At 38.0% G+C, this 19533-nt stretch overlaps 1 protein-coding gene across 1 annotated transcript; it reads left to right on the plus strand.

Annotated features, from left to right (window-relative positions):
* Positions 1 to 6389: 6389 nt before the first annotated feature.
* LOC132792886 (palmitoleoyl-protein carboxylesterase NOTUM) lies at positions 6390 to 19098 on the plus strand. The gene is made up of 4 exons (XM_060802411.1): positions 6390 to 6779; positions 15486 to 16020; positions 16089 to 16601; positions 18025 to 19098. The coding sequence occupies exons 1-4, from the start codon at positions 6726 to 6728 to the stop codon at positions 19083 to 19085; spliced, it is 2163 nt and encodes a 720-aa protein (XP_060658394.1). The 5' UTR covers positions 6390 to 6725; the 3' UTR covers positions 19086 to 19098.
* Positions 19099 to 19533: the final 435 nt, after the last annotated feature.

Below are 19533 nucleotides of genomic sequence, written 5' to 3' on the forward strand. Positions count from 1 at the left end.
CTTTTTTATGGGCAAAAGTGCCTACTGCACTCTTAGTTGCTGTGGCTAACAATCTGGAATATCTTGTACTCTGTGGTATATTTTGAATGAAATACTATGTTAATATACCAAATAATGATTTTAGTATATTAGTAGTATTTTTGTAGTATATTAATTTGGGATATAATTTAATTAATAACGCACTTTTTATCGTTTTGTGTCGAACACACTTGATTGCATCTGTCTTATTTGTTTGATTGATTTTGTTCTAATATTTTATTTATATTGTTTAATTCATTGATTTTAATTATTTTATTTATTGAATTTATTTTTTTTATATTTATTGATATGATCTTGATCTTATTTCATTCCTTTCTTATGGCTGTTTATTTTATTACCTTTCTCATGTTTCACTCACCCATCAACAGCAGCTCACTACAGGGTATAAAAGGGCGACAAATTCCCCCTTTTTAATCAGCGGCACGCACTTTGATCACCTGACACTCACACTCACACACACACACACACACACATACTTGCATACTTGCAAGGCCACAGTTTGTTGCAACTGCTGCTGCTGCTGGTGGTTGCTGCTGTTGGTTGCAGTTGTCGCTGTGTGAACTTACCTGGCCACAAGGTGTGACAAGTCAGCGGATTTTGCGTGTTTTCCAGCGAAATATTTAAATGCAAGATTATCGCCCTGAGCCGCAACAGTGTTGAGGCAGCCAAAGCAGGCAAAGAAAAGGCTCGCTGGTTGCTGTTTGTTGCTTTAATCCTGCGGCCTGCCCTTTTGATCTGTTTCTACTGCTGATGTTGCCTGCTATTCTTGGTGTTTCGTTCTTCATTGGTTTACTGTAGTTCAGAGAGAGAGAGAGAGAGAGCGCGTTAACTAATTAGCAGCTGGCCTGGCATTTGCCTCATTTCCGCCACAAAACAATTTCGATTAAGACGAAAACTTCAAGCAAAAAGTTACCGACAATCCGACTAATCCAATCATAATCGCGCAATCATAATTACAACAATCTCCGAGGAGGGGATCGAGAGAGAGACAAAGACCGATGATGATCGAAACGTTTGCCAAGCTAACGGGCACACACACACACACACAAAACGAAACGAATCGAAACGAAACCTACAAAACACAACAGCAACATTGACTTCTATTGCTGCCAGCGGCAACTGCAAGCAGCAACCGACAACAACAAACAACTGGCAACTGGCAACTGGCAACCTGTTGCCTGAAGTGCTTCGTGGCCGGCCAGACAAACGTTAAGATTGTAATAACCATGTTAAAAGCAATTTACGTTTAAAGTGCTACTGTGATACGCCGCCGATGCGTTTCTTGATTAAGAACCAGAGAGAGACGCAAGATGCAAGGAGACAGACGCAACGACAACAACAACAACAGACTGGACTGTGGACAATGGTTGCTGGTTGCTGGCAGGAGCTGCCTTGTCTGCATTTATTTGGCGGCAAAAGTTGATTTTTTTCTTCTTACTTCGAACTTTCCTTTCATATTCACAGTCCACTTAACACGCGCGTCGCACAATGCGCCTCAAAACACAAATGAGCAGCAGCAACTGTTGTTGTTGTTGCTCTGGCTGCTGCTGCCCCAACGGTGGCGGCAGCCTCAGAAATCTGTGCCTCGGTCGGCGCTCTTTGATGTTGGGAATGGCGTGTGCCCAATGCAGAGATTCCACTTTGTTGTTTTGCCGACGCCAGCGACGTCGTCGACGATGGCCATGCAACAGCAATTTGCCGCCAAGTGAGCCGCAGCAAGCGTGGAGCGTGGAGAGCAGACTCAAAACTCAACAACAACCCAAACTGAGAGAGAGACAGAGAGAGAGCAAGAGAGCGAGAGCAAGAGAGAGGCAAAGCAATTCAAGCTAACTCCCAAATGCCCCAAAACACAACACAACAACACAACTGGCTGCCTCTTAGCCTCATGCCTCATGCCTCATGCCACATGCCTCTTGCTTTGCTGCAGACTCTACAAGTTGTTGCCGTTGCTAATTTTACGTTTAACCAATGCATAGAGCTGCCGACTTGCTCAAAGTTTAGTTGTATTTCAAGACAAATCCACTAGTCAAATTGTTTGAAATTTAATCCAATAAAATATATAAATAGTTCTAATTTTCAAAATAATAATATGAACCATACAAATAATTCCAAATATCATTCTATTTAAATCAGTTTAACCCAACTTACTCTTTCATTTAAGTCCATTCACTTTACATTAATTTAACAAAACGTATTTTACCTATTATTCTCAACAACAATTTTTCATTTCTTTTATTTAATCTCATATGAATATGAACTTATAAATAATAAATATACATATTAAGAAACACGAAGAAAAGATGCCCGCCACTTATTTTGAAAGAAGTTATGGTTTCTTGCGATATTATTCTTAAAGTATACCAAATAATATACCGCTTAAAAAAATATACTGAACATCCTATTTGATAAATCGATGAAATGCTTACTGCTTACATTTATTTTTCCAACAAAAATTATTAATTGAATGTACATTAAATCTTAATCTACTATTACTTGCAATCATTGGCATACATATGTATGTATGTATATATGTAAGTTAAGAGCGATTATGCTTCGTGAACTAATTTTGATAATTGCTATTATTTGAATACCATACATAAATTGCTTAAATTGAAAACTCAATAATAACAACTTTTGTATGTGCCTAATCATTAAATTTTATGGAATTATTAATTTTAAAGTGTTTAGAACAAATTACATAAATTAAGACTAATAATTTAGCTGAATTAAAGTTGTTAATAGTGTTGTAATTTTCTACAATTTTTCGATACGATAATTAAAATTGTATGTGCACTTTTTTTGAATGATTATAAACGCTACCAACAGGGTAGAAGGGTATTATAACTTAGCACCTCAATGAGATGAATGTAACAAACAGAAGGAGGCATCTCCGTTTTAGTTTGTATGATTCCTAAAAATTTGGATACGATCGGAAAAAAAAGGTTGAAGATACATATATAAGAAATACTTGTGCATGAGCAAAATCGTCTACTTACTACGGGTTTTGGTAGATTTGGGTCAATATCTGGAATGTTATACTCTATGTTATTTTGTGAATGTAGTACTATATCTATATTTTTAATATAATAATTTGACCTTTTCTACTTAAACAGAGTAAACATACTAAAAAAAAAACAGTTTAAAAAACGTAATATACAATTATAAGACAAAAAAATATTTATAGAACAAAATCTGTTTAGTAAGCACATTACCATTAAATTGTCATAACTTTTGTTAAGCCTAGTTAAAGTCGATTTTATAAATATTTACATTTAGGAACTCTGACTAAAATAAACATATAATAAATTGTGATTAAAATTAAATTCAATTTAAAGAAATCAACTCATTTCTATAAATAATAATTGCCACACAAAGTTGCGCATAAGCGTATTTTAAAATCGAATTAGACACATTAATTATGCATAAATAATATTCTTAGCGAAATTGCAATAAATTGTGGATTTCTCAACCTTTTTGAATTGGCCGCAATGGCAACATTGCTGTGCCAGCCAGCCAGCGTTCAAGAGCAATGCAATTATGATGATAATCTGCTGAAATTAGAGCTGCACAAAAGAGTGAGCGAGAAGAGGGAGAAACGAGACAGCGATAGAGATGTGAAGCTGGAGGGACGCTTGACAGAATGTTGATCTGTAGCACCTGTTGCTTTTCCCACCAGACATTGTAGCTGTTGTTGCAAAACGAGCAACCACTGGCAGCTGCAACAGCAACATCGACGGCAACATTTAATGCTGCGGGATTGCCGCATCAAAGGATCAAAGGCCGTTACCGTAACTCTCTTTGGCTCTCTCTCTGTCTCTCTGGTGACCCGTTAATAAAGTTGTGCAGCATTGACTGCTCAACAAATTTTAATTGCTTATCGAGCGCGACTTGTGCACATCTGTTGAGAGATTAGAGAGAGAGAGAGAGAGAGAAATGCTGCACGATTGATGTCAAGCGCAGCGACTGCGACGGCGACTTTGAAGATTATGCTGAAAGTTATGATGCCAACAGCAGCAGCAGCAACAACAGCAACAGCAACAACTATGCGATGGCTCCAGGTGTTCTGGCCTAGCATGCGAAATTATATAGCTCAGTGGAAGCAACAGCAACTACGCAGTGGCCACCGCTGCTTCATCATCAACATCATGAGCAACATCAGCAGCATCATCATCATCATCAACATCATGATCATCATGAGTTGCTGCTGCTGCCGCTGCTGCTGGCGTCGCTGGGCAATGCGGCAAAAGATGAAAGGTGGCGGCAACACTTTGATGCGGCCAAGATCAAAGCTGCCGATTGTTTACATAATAGTGGCCTTTGAAACGGAACAATAGAATGCCAGGATCAAAGACACCGACCGGTTAGTGCGCTTAAGCGAAATGAATGTCCATGTCCCCGCTCAGCAGCAGCAGCAGCAGCAGCAGCAACTTTACCGGCAGCAGCAGCAGCACTTACGATGGGGCAACCTCAACCTCAACGATCATCTGTTTCGTCTTGTTGTTATGTTCGGCAAAAGTAGCACTCGCTGTTCATCATGATGATGATGATGATCACAACGATGATCGTCTCTTGTAATTGTTGCAACCAAGAGAGTTGCAGCCCTAGTTGCAGCTCCCTGCTGATTGCGCGTTAAATGTTTATGGGCATTCATCGCGTGCTGTCCAGCGGCGTTTTAATTGCCCCCAATGCAGCAGCACACGTTGCGTATGAGCAATGCTGCGATTGCGATTGCAAGAGCAAGAGCATCCAATAATCTCCAGAGATGTCGCCGCATAATAATTGCGTACACTCGCAACTCGAGTGCGCGAGACTTGTACTTAATGCAAAATTATTGCAGCGCCTTTCCAATTCTCACTTTCAACTTTGCCGCCGCACAACTTGTTGTTGTTGCTGTTGTTGTTTTTCTTGTTTCTTGTTTGTTTCTTTAGGCCTACAAATTTCTCTATCAACTGGGGACGAGCGCTGAAATCCATTTAGTCGCCTTTTGCGAAATACATTTTTATTGCCCAGCCTATTCACTCTCTCCCTCTCTCTCTCTCGCTCTCTTGTGGGCAGTTAAATCAAGTATGCGGCGTTGAAAGATCGTAAAAGATTGAAATAATTCGATTTCGGCAACGTCACCAACAGCAACAGCAGCAAACGGCAACGGCGAAATATCAAAGCCACATTTGTTATTGTTGTTGTTGCTTTTAATGATCGGTCATTAATTGAATTTCGTATAGAAATGGTAATGAAAATGCCTACCACCAAAAAGGGCCAAAGTCCCTGCCGACTGCTGTCGATAAATCGAACGAAAAATAAAAAATTAAAATTAAAATTAAAATCAAAAGAGACAAACACACAAAATAAAATACCTTTAAGCTGCTGCTGATGATTTCTCTCTTGGCAATTTAGTGTATGGGAATTAAAAGTATTTTCGTATTTTCGTATTTTATTCATTTTTTCGGTTTTGTTTTTTTAGATTTACAATTAGATAAAATCCGCTGCTGACTACTTTATTGAGATTTTATGTGTTTAAGCCGCCATCCCACATACATATAAAAGAAAACACTTCCATGATTATTGTATGCGTATGATTCCAGGGCCACTCGCGAATGGACCGCGGCTCATTCCAAGAAATGCGCGCTCGCGATCATAAAACACAAAAATGCGGCGCATTAAAAGAAATCAAAACCAAAAAAAATATATATATTTATGTGATGAGAGAGTTGAGAAGACGAGCAGGGGATTTAAAAGCGAAGCATAAGTGCATTAAAAAATTGCAATTACATTAAATTAGCATTAAATGTGAGTTAAAGTGCGAGCAAAACAAAAGACTTAGGCAACGAACGTGCATGCAAAAGCAAAGCAAGGAAAAAATGGCGAAGCCGAAAAAGTCGAAGTCGAAGCCGAAACGAAAACCAGAAGCCATTTCGGCTTTCGATTAAGCAGATCAAAGGCGCTGATAAAAGCGGCCATAATCGTAAGACGATTATTAACAAGTAGCTGTCGCGCAGTCGGCGTCGCAGTCGCCGTCAGCAGAGGGAGCAACAGAGAGAGAGAGAGAGAACGATCGCATAATTCTTTCAAATTGCATTGCCTTGCAGTTTATTATTAGTTTTGTTATTATTTTGCGTATTCTAAACAAAAACGAAGACCAAGAAAAGAGCGCGCCAAGCAAACACAAATATAGAGAGAGAGAGAGCGACAGAGCGCAAAAGAGAGCGAGTGAGAGCGAGCAAGCGAACGAGTGCACGTGAGCAAAGCGACGTCAACAGCGACTGCGACAGCGACGGCGACTGCGATGTCGACGACGCTCGGCAAAGAGCGAGGCGAAGGCAAGGTAAAAATTTCATTCCGTTTCGAGCATTTGACGTGTGCGGACGTGTGTCTTCTCCTCTCTGTCTTTTGTATCGCAGTCGTGTGAAACGGGCCAAGTGAAGCAAAACATAAATATTCAAAGAAAAATATATATAAATATCATAAAGAAAATATATATCGAAAGCAAGAATATATGAAAGTGTTTAAAGTGCTGACAATGTGCAGAAACAAACATGAAGTGTTACATATTGAAATGCATTGATATCAAACAGTGCTAAAAACAAAGATTAAAGCCAAGTCAAAGGCAAGCAAAAGTATCAACCACAATTGCAATTGCAATTCTAATATTAAACAACACAATCGAAGCTAAAGCAAAGGCCAACGCCATGGCAGCACTCGCTTATAAATGGATTAAAAACAACAACAACAACAGCAGACAGGTGAGTTCGAAACAGAAACACACACAAATTAAAAGGGACTACTGTATTTCACTTCGCCACAAAAAAAAAAATATCAAAAGTTGCCGCTGAGGCACAAAAGAAAAAACAGTAGCACGTCAATTAAAATTAATAGCTTCCGACTTAAGTTCGAGACCGAAAACCAAAAAAAAACACGTTGAAGATGGAGACAGAAACAAAAAAAAAAGAAGAGAAACCCTACAGCTTTATTTACGACATTAGCATATCGCAGAAATCGAAATCAATTTGAAAATCCTTTGCAAGGGCATTAAAAAATGAGATTAAATTTGCCTGCGTGCGCAAAAAGCCAGAAAAACAAAAAACAGAAAACCGAGTTCCGAAAATACACGAAACACGAAACACAAACAAAACAAAGGCCAAAAGAGACCGACAGAGAACGAGACTCATTTTAAGTATAGCTAACCGAAAAAAAACCCTCATCAGCAACAACAACAACAGTAACAATAACAACAACAAAGTGCAGGCCGCTTTCGTGTGCGCTCCACTTGGCTTTTGAGTCGCAATCCGCAGCTGGAGGAGAACTCTTAGCTCGTAGTAAGTTTTGCTACTGTTTTCAAAGTTAAGATCAATGAGTGCGACGAGTGCCTTTGGCTTTTAATACTTTATACTACTACGAAGCCAAGCGTCGGGAACTGGTTGCTGCTGCCTCAACTGCTTCGGCTGCCTCGGTTGCGATCTGCTTTGCAACATGCCGCAAAGGCAACGGTCCAACCAAAACCCCAGGCGGCAAAGTACAAAGCCAAAAACGGCACGGGTTTAGCGCGCTCAGAGTAAAAAGCGATCAGCGTCGTCGTCGTCGCCAGACGTGCGCACATCCCACAGATACAAAGATACACACTCACACACACAGAGACAGATGCAGATACACAGATACAAAGCGAGTCGGGGTCCGGTCTAATAACGCTGCCTGCCTGCTTGCCTGCTGGCACTTGGCTTCATCTTTTGGGCCGCGGCATTGGCTTTTGTTGTTGTTTTTCCCCGCTTCTTCCCGCTGCCTGTTGCCAGTTTGCTTGCGGCTTCATTTGAGGCTGCTTCCGAATTACCTGCGTGGCATTGCAGTAGCCAACAACAGCAACAACAGCGCAACAGCAGCAACAGCATCGCGTTATTTCCCTGCCATACAAAGTATTAAATTGCTGCAAACAGGTGTATTTTATGTATGCCTCGAAGGCAGCAACAAACAACAACACAAGGATGCCGGGATATCAGCTCTGGCTGCATTTCGTAGGGTAATATAGTTGGGCAGAGTTTGGGCTGGGTTAAACGCTCAACATCAACGCTGCAATTAGCTAAAGACCACAATTCAATAACCAATCTAAGCACCCAACTTCAAACTGAGCTTTAAATGCAGTTTTGAAGATAAAATAAGTTTGGATTCGAAATGTTTATAGATTTGAAACTTGGCATTTAAATGAATGTACAATTTATACATAACATTTTAAAATATGAATTTTTGGAGTCATCAAAAGGCATCTTCATATATTAATCTTTGAAATATGTAATTCAATTGTTAAAAGCCTTTCATTAACTCATTGAAAAAAGTTTGGGAATTATAAAACATAATTTCTATCACTCCTTCATTTTAAGGTATTTATTCAACTCAATGAAACATTTGAAAGTATAAAACTGCATCTTTATTAGTTTTTGAAAAATGTCATTTCATTTTACATTAAATTCTAAATCTCATATATTTATTAAATACAAATTTTTAACTAGATTTATCCATCTTTTGAATAAGAAAAACTTCATCCCTATTAAGCCTTAACAAATTTTAAGTATTTAACTCAATGAAACAAATTTTTAAATTATAAAACTTCATCTATATTAATTTTGACATATGTAATTTAATTTTCAATAAATTTCGACGCTTAAATTATAAATTATTTAACTCAACGAAACGAATTTTAGAGTCAGCAAAAGTTCATCAATATTAATCCTTCAAAAGCGTAATATAATTAAGATACATTTCTACAACTTAGTAATACATCAACTCAACTTAGAACTTTAGTTTGTTTTCAGTAATGATTCACTTAGTTCTAAGCTCAGCTTATTAAATTTCACTTCCTTTTTAAAATTAAATTGCTTAAAAGACGCATGCAAATAAAAAACAACAAAAAAAACTGCCAACAATAATACAACAAACATTAACAACAAAAGCCACGGAAAAAAAAACAACGGCAACGGAAGTTTATTTATGCCTGGCCCGATATTTATTTAAACGTAAGCGATAAGCCGCCAAAGGCAGGGTAGAAAGAGAGGGAGAGAACGAGATAGAGAGTGAGAGAGAATAAGCGAGGGAGATAGCAACACTTGTTGCACTGAGCGGGAAAAAGCAAAGCACGTTGTGTTCGGTTTCTTAGATTTGACAAGGTCGTTATTGATTATGTTGCGATTTTTATTAAAGTGTAGTGAATGAGTAAATGAAAGTATGTGATATAATTTGAGACAATTTATATAATAAGGAAGCTTAGTAAATTATTTTTTTTATAATTTTCAATTGAAGCGTCTCTCAAGCTAAGAGTTGAGGTCATAAAATGTAAAGCAAATGATTGTTAAATAACTTAAAATAACTTTAAATGATTGCTAAGGGATTAAAATGATTGTTAAATTCTTTAATGGATTACTGGGAACCAATTTACATATATTTAGTAATAAAAATAAAGAAAGCTACAGTACATTTAAATAAGAGCAATACAATGCGGAATTATTCTTTAAACATACCGAATTAATATACCACAAAAATACTGAACATATACCGAATGTTATTTTTAATATAGGACTGATTTTAAAAAATATCATAGAACACAAAAATATATACCGCAAAAATACTAAAAATATACCAAATTAATATACCAAAAAATACTAAACATATACCGAATGTTATTTTTATTATAATGATATATTACTAATTTCAAAAAATGTAATAGAAGTCAAAAATATATACCACAAAAATACTAAAAATATGCTGGATGCCATTTTTAGTATAATTATATAGTAATATATTGAAAAATAGCATAACGCGCAGAAATTTGCCGAATTAATATACCGCAAAAATACTAAAAATATACTTAATGCTATTTTTGATATAATGATATAGTCAAAGTAACTAATACTCTGAATAAGTACTAAGTGTTTTTCCATACAAAGTATTTTCTACTGCTACTCAATGGGTAAAAAAATTCACTTTAGCAAATAGAAATACTCATAAAACCAAAAACCAAGCAGCTTTTTCTTAGAAATTCAAAGGTTGTGATTTATTTTAATGAATTTATAACTAGTGAAAAAATACAGATTTATCTATAATCAAAACTGCAAATCAAACATCAATTGCAAAGCCCGCACATTTCTTAAATCGCACTTCAATTTATTGCCAATCAATTCATTTTGTTTTCTCATCAACTATTTTTAATAAACTCGCTCGTCAATCGCGTTTATCGCTGAGTAAATCAAAAGGCTCATAAATTAGTTTCCATATTTTTAAATCAATTAACTCAAAAGGCTCCATATTTTAAAATCAATTTATTCATTCGGTTCTTTTATAGAAAATAATTAGCAGCCATAAATTGACAAAATATTTATGCACTTTTAATCGAGTGCAGCTAGAATGAAATGTGAAATGCATATGTCGAATGGCATTATAATTAACAAACATACAAACACATTTGCACACACAGCTGCAATCAAATCAAATCAATTCAAGTCACCACGGGGCGTATGCTTAATTTTAATATAAAAAATGAAATAAAATGAATGGGAAAATGAGAGGAAAAAAAACGTGGTAAACGCTAAGCGCCACAGCCACAACGACAGTAACAGCAACAACGACAGCAACAGCAACAACGACAGCAACAGCGACAGCGGCACTTGACTATTTGCAGCAATTAATAAAAACTGACAATTTAATCGTCGCGACAAGTAGTTGGCTGCCAGCCAGCCCCCAGACAGAGCAGAGACAGAGAGAGGGAGAGAGAGCGAAAGAGATAGAGCAGAGTGGAGATTGGTAAGGCGCCTTTGTCGGCGTTTGCTTGGCCGCAAGAAATCGGAAAATACAACAGCAACAACAACAGCAACAGCAACAACAGCAACAAGCCAAAAGCAAAATATTAATAAGCAGTGCCCGCAATTAATAGCGCAACTTAAGACGCTATATAGGGTAATTAAGCGGCGCTTGTGAACATTTTTTCCTTTGGCGGAGCCGACGACAACAACAGCAACAGCAACAACAACAACTACGGCAGCAGCTGCTGTTGTTGTTGTTGTTGTTGATGTTGTCGGCGCTGCCGTTTTTTCTCTTAACAGGTAAACAACAAGTGCAACGTACGCTTGAATCTAAGTATCTCTATCTTTGTATCTGTATCTGTGTATCTATGAGTTTCATTCACTCTATTCAAGTGTGTGTTAGTTTCTCTATATGTGTGTGTGTGTGTGTGTGTGTGTGTGTACTCTGTGTCAATGTGGGCACGCGTTTTGTTTACTCAAGCGTAAATCCGCGCACACACGTAATTTTGTTTTTTGTTTTTTTTTTTTTTTGGTGGGTCGTGGTTAACATCAGAAGATCGTAGGCGCAGCCCAAAATAAATCGTCAAGCATGTCAATAAACGAGGGCAGCTACAAAACTATGCAAAAATAAAGTTCAATATAAAACAAAAATAAGAAAGAAGAATTAAGAAAGCAATATAATTATTCGCATAGGAATATACTCAACAATTTTAATAATTTTTTAATAATAGACTTCTCTTAGAGATTTGTAAGTAAAAGTCTTAATCAGTGTAAATCACATAACATTAGAAGAAAATAAAAACTAAGAAAAAATATGAAAATTTTAAGAATTTTTTAAAACCAGGATTATATATGCTTAATATGTCAAGAACCAACCAATCAGAAAGCTAGGAGATATTCACTACCCATTTTCAATAACAGCAAAGCATACCGAATTAATATACCACAAAAATACAAAAAATATTGGGAACGCTATTTTTATAATGCTATAGTAGTAATGATATAGTACTACATAGAAAAATACCATAGAGCACAAAAATACCAAATAATATACCGCAAAATACTAAAAATATCGATGATGTATTTCTTTAATATGTACATATCTACAATATATAATATATACTTTATAGGAAAAATACCATACAGTACAAAAATACCAAATAATATACCGCAAAATACTAAAAATATCGATGATGTATTTCTTTAATGTGTACATATTTACAATATATGTATATACTTTATAGGGTCGGATATGCCTTTTTCAAAGAACACAAAGTTATAATACTAATGAACAATAATAATGGGCAACTTAAGATAGGATATACATACATCAAAAATGTTTTAAAATAGTACCATGAATTTATAAACTAACATTTAATAATAATCATTGCTTAATTGCAACTTGATGTATAATTATTTTTGGAAAACTCATTATTTATTCCTTGTATCCTAAAAATTCTATAAAATACACATTTCAATACAGAGCTGTTGATTATTTTTAATGGTATAAATAATCTACAATATGCTAGTAAAATTATTAAACAATTTTACTATTCATTATTTATTCATTACTGTATTTATTTGTAATACAAATTCATCTCAACTTCATAGTTGCTTTTTTTGTTGGCAAACTACTTGAGTTGCCCTCGGAGACTTGAATTCTAGCGCTAGAACTCTTGTCAATTTGTAAAGCGGCAAACATCAGAGAGTTGTGTTTTCTCATTGTTGCTGTTGTTGTTGTTGTGTTTTTGGTTTTGGTTGCTTGAGTTTGAGTTTCGTTTGGCAGTCTTTGGCTAGAGGGAAAGACCCCGCAAACCCGCAACACACGCTCTTTGCTCCGCTTCCTTCTGCTTCAGCTGACAGGCAGCAATCAAAAAACGAAAAGCGGCAGCGATAGCAAAACTCAAATTGAAAATTGAAGCAACTGCGACAACAGCAACATCAGCAGCAGCCACAGCAACAACATTGAGAGCAGCCACAGCTTGCGGCTGCAACTTAAGTTAAAGCAAAGACTTAAAGCAAGCTTATAGCTCATTGAGCTACCGTTACTTTAACCGCTGGTCAAGTTCAAAACTGGCTCAGCACAAAACTTGCCATAATTGTGCTCTCTCTTTCTCTCTCGCTCTCGCTCTCTCTCTCTCAGTCTCTGTGTTCTTTTTGTAGGCCTCGCAACTCGTGAAATTGTTCGTGTCATTTGCATTTTGTCTGCAAATTGTTGTTGCCAGCGGCGACTGCGTCTGCGACGTCAACAGCGACTGCGACTGCGACTGCGACGCAGGCAGCGGCACAACTTCAAAGCCAAAATAAACATTGATTGAAGATTTCTTTACGATTTCTGAATGGTTATTTATGCAGAGACAGAGACAGAGACAGAGACAGCAACAACGACAGCGACAACGTCAGAGGCAGAGACAGACAACGGAGACACAATTGACAGACTGACACACTGAGACACTAAAATCGTTGCCTTTGACTCGAGTTGTTGTTGTTCTCGCTGTGTCGGCACGCGTTTTATTCTTGTTGTTGTTGTCGTCGTCGTTGGTTGTTGCTTGTATCATTTACAAATTGCTGGAAAATAGCGTAAGAATCGAGGCAAGCAAATCGCCGCTGCTCATTTTGATTGATGTGCACAGCCGACCTTAAGTTCAAAGCCAAGAACAACAACAACAACACCGACAACAACAACAATGAGAACAACAAGCTGAGAGTTGTCGCTGATTACCACGCGTCAACGGCCATGGCAATGTGAAATTTGAAATTTGTTGTTTGGTCGCCAAACCACGCGGCGTATGATTAATATCAAATTTGTGAGCCCAAAATGCGAGTGAATTGTCTTTATCCCGCTCTCTGTATCTCTCTGTATCTCTCTCTCTCTCTCTCTCTCTCGCTCACTCTTCCCACCTCTCTCTCTCGTTCACTCTGTGAACAACAACAGAAACGTAACGAAATGCGCGGCAAAAATTTCTTTGATCTTATCGCAAAGCTTCTTGCTCGCATTTTGATCAAAGCAAGTTTTTCCGCCAAAATACAAAGGCAACAACAACAACAGCAACAACAGCACCAAGAGCAACAATAACAGAAAACCACAAGAGCAACTGACAAACAGACAGCGCAAGAGAGTGAGAGAGAGAGAGAGAGAGAGAGAGTGAGAGGGAGACAGAGGAGGGAAGAAGCACGTTGTTATTGCGTTGACAACAACACAAAGTTGTGAATGAGTTAAGAAAGCTAGCAAAGTTGAAGGTGATTAAAGGAGGGAGGGGAGAAGTGGAAGTGGATGTGAATGTGAAAGAAGAAGCAGCAATTGAGTGAGCACACTTGGAGTTTAAGCAAACAATTGCCGGCTCTCTCTCTCTTTCTCTGTCTCTCTCTATCTTGCTCTCTTTTAGTTACTCTCTGTTTATCGCTCTCTTTCCCAAGTGTCTTTCAATTTATAGTTTATGCGAGTACTCGTTGTTATTATTTGTGTTCTTGATCATATCTTATCAAAGGTTAAACTCACGCTTTGCTTTATCTCTCTCTCTCTCTCTCTCTTTCTTCCGTTCACTTCGACCTTCTCTAATTCTCCCTCTCTCTTTGTCATTTTCAGTCACTTTGCCTCTTACTACTACTTCTTTCTTTTACCTTAACTTTACTCTTAGCTTAAACTTTATTGCCAATAACAAATTGTTATAGCTTTTATCATTCTTATATCTTATCAAAGGTTAAACTGACGCTTTACTGTCTGTCTCTCTCTCTCTCTCTCTCTCTCTCTCTCTGTCTCTTATTCCCTCTTCTATGACCTTCTCTTACTCACTTTATATCTTTATATACATCATACTTCGTCTGTTTATGTATTTTTCTCTCTTAATTATTATTCCTAGCTATATTGAATTATATCTTTTATCAATTGCTAACTTTACCAATTCCTATTTCTCCCTACTACGAACTTCTCTTCCAAGCTCTCTTTTGCTCTCTATATCTATCTTAATATAATATAATATCTTTCCCCTTTAGTTTTAGCCTCATAGCTTTTAGCATACTATAATATATTTTATCAAGTGCTTAACTTACACCTTTCTCTTATGCTCTCTCTATATATACACATATCTATTGTTATCGTTCCTTCAAGTCCAATTATTTTTTCTCAGTCTCCGTCTATAACTTCCGACTTTCAATCCTCTTTCTCTCTTAAAGTTAGCTTAAGCTTGATTGCTAACAAGTTTATATATCTTTCCTTCTAAGAAGGGAATTATAATAATCATATTTTCTATCTTTGTCGTTGTCGATTACTGTTATTTTTTTGTTGTTGTCCTTTCTTTCTTTGTCCATCTTGCTGTAGCTTTCCTTTACTCTGATAGCTTATATTCGCTTATAAACTTTTAATAGGTTTACGTAAAGGAATCCTCTACAAATTCTTAATATATGTTTGCAATGCAAAAAAGATTTTTGAAATTAATCTGTTCAAGATGAAAAGACCAAATTTATACAAACTTCTTTTGGTACTTTAAAACACATTCAATTGAAAACTTTCTTTGAATGTTATTCTAAATATAATGCATTATAATTATCAATATCTCCAATCTATAATTAAATGTCTTTTAAGAATAAAGTATTATAATTATCAATATCTATAAGTAAGTTTATTTCATTAACTTTACTAACTTGCAATATTTCTGTTCTCTTTTGCAGTCAACAACACAGCTGCAATGGTTGCTGTCGCGCTCAGCAATATTGCTGCTGGTTGTGCTCAGCATGTTGCCGCTGCACGCCAGCAGCAACAGCATCAACAGCAGCAATAGCAACAGCAGTAGCGACAACTTGGAGGAGTTGGGCGTGGCGACAAGACCACTGAAACTCGAGATGGAGCAACAGCAAGCAAACTCTTTGCCCGCCGACAGCAGCAGCAGCAATAATTTAATACAGCGCAAGTATTTGGTGATGCATGCTGCTCTCAATGGCGCCACTGGCAGCAACAGCAACAACAACAACCAAAACAACAACGATCACAGTCGCTCGTTGAAGCGCGTTTCGTTGACCAACTCGAGCATCACGTGCAACGATGGAACTCACGCTGGATTCTATCTGCGAAAGCAACCAAACTCCAAGAAATGGATTGTGTTCCTCGAAGGTGGTTGGCATTGCTTCGACAATCGCTCGTGTCGTGCTCGCTGGATGCGTCTGCGTCACTTGATGACCAGCTCCCAGTGGCCAGAGACCAGAGATGGTAAGTCAAAGATTCAATCTTAAACGCACTTCATCTTCAACTAATCTTCGCTTTTCTCTCTCCCTTAGTTGGTGGCATTTTATCACCGCATGCCGAGGAGAATCCTTATTGGCACAATGCCAATCATGTCCTAGTTCCTTATTGCAGCAGCGATTCCTGGTCAGGAACTCGCACTGAACCCGATTCACGTGATCTGGAGAACAATTGGCGCTTCATGGGCGCCTTGATCTTACGGCAAGTGATTGCTGATCTCATTCCCTTGGGTTTGGGTCGCGTTGCTGGCGGAGAACTCTTGCTCGTTGGCTCCTCAGCTGGTGGTTTAGGTGTCATGCTCAATCTGGATCGTGTTCGCGATTTCCTCGTCAACGAACGCAAGCTTCAGGTCACAGTTCGTGGTGTCAGCGACTCGGGTTGGTTCCTGGATCGTGAACCTTACACTCCAGCTGCTGTCGCCTCCAGCGAGGCTGTTCGTCTTGGTTGGAAACTGTGGCAAGGACTCCTGCCCGAGGACTGCACCAAGGCACATCCCACCGAGCACTGGCGCTGCTACTTCGGCTATCGATTGTACCCCACGCTAAAGAGTAAGTATCTAGCAATAATCACGAAGTAAATTTGTTAGCCTGCCTGTCTGTCCGACTGTAAAAGTACATATAAATTAGGATGATAAAAAGCCAAACAATTTAGTTCAATGGAAAATTTACATTTTCAACAATTATTGAAACTAATTTTCATAATAGGATTTATTGCTTTGAAGATTTAACTTCATAACAGCTATTTAAAATTATAAAGTCCAAATTGTTATCCAAACAGTCAAACAGCATTTCACGAAAAGTTAATGACATTTTATTTAATTGAACTTAAATGCAGTTAAGGAACTCTTGAACTAGCAACATTACATATATTCTTAATTGAGCGATAGAGAAAAGTAAATAAATAAGAGTCAAGCAACATATAACCGACATATTCAACGTAAACATAGCAACAAATTCAGATTCAGATTCCAAATGATTTTAACCTTGATTTCAATTTAAAAATTTAGCAAAATTTCAAAGCTATCCAATGAAATCCTTTCAACTATATTATTTTAGTCTTATAAATTTGCTAGTGAGTATTTCACATTGTTCATACGTTGTTCGACTGTGTTTTACTTACTTTCTGTGATTGCATTAACAGCATATAAACGATATTTCTCATTTGCCTTCATTAGCAAAAATAATAATTTATTTACCTTCATGAGTGTAATTCAATAATGAGTACAATCTTAACAATACAATTTTGTAGCAATGTTTTTGCTGCACTTAAGTTAAACCAAAAATAAAAGCTAATTAAGTTAGGCCTCCTTCACCCGAAACCTTTTTCTAATCCCCACATACTTTACAGTCGAGTACACTCAGCTGCATTTTTCTTACCTTTAAAAGCTTTCATTAAATTAAAACTATCAAGCTATTAAAGTCATATAAACGATAATTTCCAACAACTTTTTTCAACAATAATTCTTGATGCTTTACTTAAAGCCACTGTACGATTCAATAAGAAGTCATGCCTTAAGAACACAATTGTGTAGCTTATCACTAAATCAAATCTTTTGCTACAGTCAGGTCAAGCTATAAGCTAAAGAAGTTAGGCTTCCATCAATGACAACTCTTTGGAATTCTCCTCAAATCGTTAGCATGTATTTCACAGTAGATAACACTCTATTTTATTTATCTTACTTCTTCCAGAAGCTGTCATTAAATTAAAACTGTAAAGCTATTCAAAGCAGAAACATTTTTGGCAATAATTCTTGATGCTTTACTAAATTAAAGCAACTGTGCGATTCAATAGAAAATCATACCCTAATACACAATTTATTAGATCAATTATAAAGCAAGCTTTTTAGTGAAACTATAAGACTTCCATCACCCGAAAGTCTTTTGTATTCCCATCAAATTCTTAGCACGTATTTCACAATCGAACATACTTCTTAATTCCTTATTAATCACTTCCTTTCCTCCACTCTTGCAGCTCCTCTGTTCGTGTTCCAGTGGCTCTTCGACGAGGCGCAGATGCGAGCGGACAACGTTGGCGCTCCTGTGACTCCTCAGCAATGGAACTACATCCACGACATGGGCGGAGCTCTGCGCTCCTCGCTGGACAATGTGAGCGCTGTGTTTGCTCCCAGTTGCATTGGCCACGCGGTGCTCTCGAAACGCGATTGGGTGAACATCAAGATCGATGATATTTCGCTGCCTGCTGCGCTGCGTTGCTGGGAGCATTCAACACGCCAGCGACGCAAGCGACACGACAAACTCAAGCGATCCACGGAGGCAACCACAACAGCATTGCAACAGCAACAGCAACAGGAGCAACATCCGAACCAAAGACATCAGCATCAGCAGCGACATCGTCAGCATCGCCTGCAGAAGCTGAACAATGTGGAGGAGTCGGTGAATCAATCGAATCCACAACGAAAACGCAATCATCTGAGCAAAGAACAACGCGAGGAGCGAAAACGCAGGCGGCAGCAGCGTCAAGAGCGACAGCGACGCAAGCAGCGACGTCGCCAGCAGCAACAGCAGCGCAAACGTGAAAACGAAGCCAACAACCAAAAGTTGCAGCAGCGACATCGCCAACCGCTGACAGCAGAGCAGCAAGTGGAGAGAAAGCAACAACGACAGCAGCAGCGACGTCGCAAGTTGCAACAGCAGCAGCAGCAGCAGCAGCAACAGTTGCAGCAGAAACAGTTGCTGCAGCAGGAGCAGCCAAGCAGCGAGCCGCAAAAGCGACGCGCTTCGAACAGCGCCTCGAAGCCGGCAACAAAATCGAAGCAGCGACAACGTTTGCCACGAGTGCCAGAGAAATGCGGATTGCGGTTGCTCGAACGTTGCAGCTGGCCACAGTGCAACCATTCGTGTCCCACGCTCACGAATCCATTGACAGGCGAAGAGATGCGCTTCCTAGAGCTGCTCACTTCCTTTGGCCTGGACATCGAAGCAGTGGCTGCTGCTTTGGGTGTTGATATGCATACTCTAAACAACATGGAACGCACCGAACTCGTGAATCTGCTGACGCAACAAGTCAGCTGAAAGAGAAAGAGAGTCTCTCTCTCTCTCTTTGAAATCTGTAAATAGTTGGCCTGTATATAGATATAGCCATAGACTCTCCCTGTAAATAGTTTAGCGAGAAACAAGAAAAGACATGCGCCAAGTAACCCAGTAATTAAGCACAATCTAAACATACATTTATTTATAACACACTCATTTAACCACTCGTACGTATTCGTAATTTATTCGCATTCGCATCCCACACACATAACTAACACAAATGCAACCACAAGACTGTTTTTTATAGTTTTTTTTTTTTTTTGAGAGTTTGAGTTTGAATTTGAGCAAACAATGAAGACAACTTAGCTTAGGATTAAGTGTAATTTTGTAATTTATTTAGCATTAAGCGTAGCCAAGACAGGAGCTGTATTTGTTTTTGTTTCAGACTGTTTTTTTTTCAAATTTACAAATTACAAATTACAAATTGCGA

This window comes from Drosophila nasuta, chromosome 3 (genome assembly GCF_023558535.2).
Source record: "Drosophila nasuta strain 15112-1781.00 chromosome 3, ASM2355853v1, whole genome shotgun sequence".
Lineage (NCBI taxonomy): Eukaryota > Metazoa > Arthropoda > Insecta > Diptera > Drosophilidae > Drosophila > Drosophila nasuta.

Excerpts from the sequence above, each read along its gene's own strand:
- LOC132792886 (XM_060802411.1), top strand. The coding sequence starts at position 6,726 with ATGGCAGCACTCGCTTATAAATGGATTAAAAACAACAACAACAACAGC. Across the intron at positions 6,780-15,485 it reads ACAACAACAACAGCAGACAG|TCAACAACACAGCTGCAATG; the intron begins GTGAGTTCGAAA and ends TCTCTTTTGCAG. Across the intron at positions 16,602-18,024 it reads ATTGTACCCCACGCTAAAGA|CTCCTCTGTTCGTGTTCCAG; the intron begins GTAAGTATCTAG and ends CCACTCTTGCAG.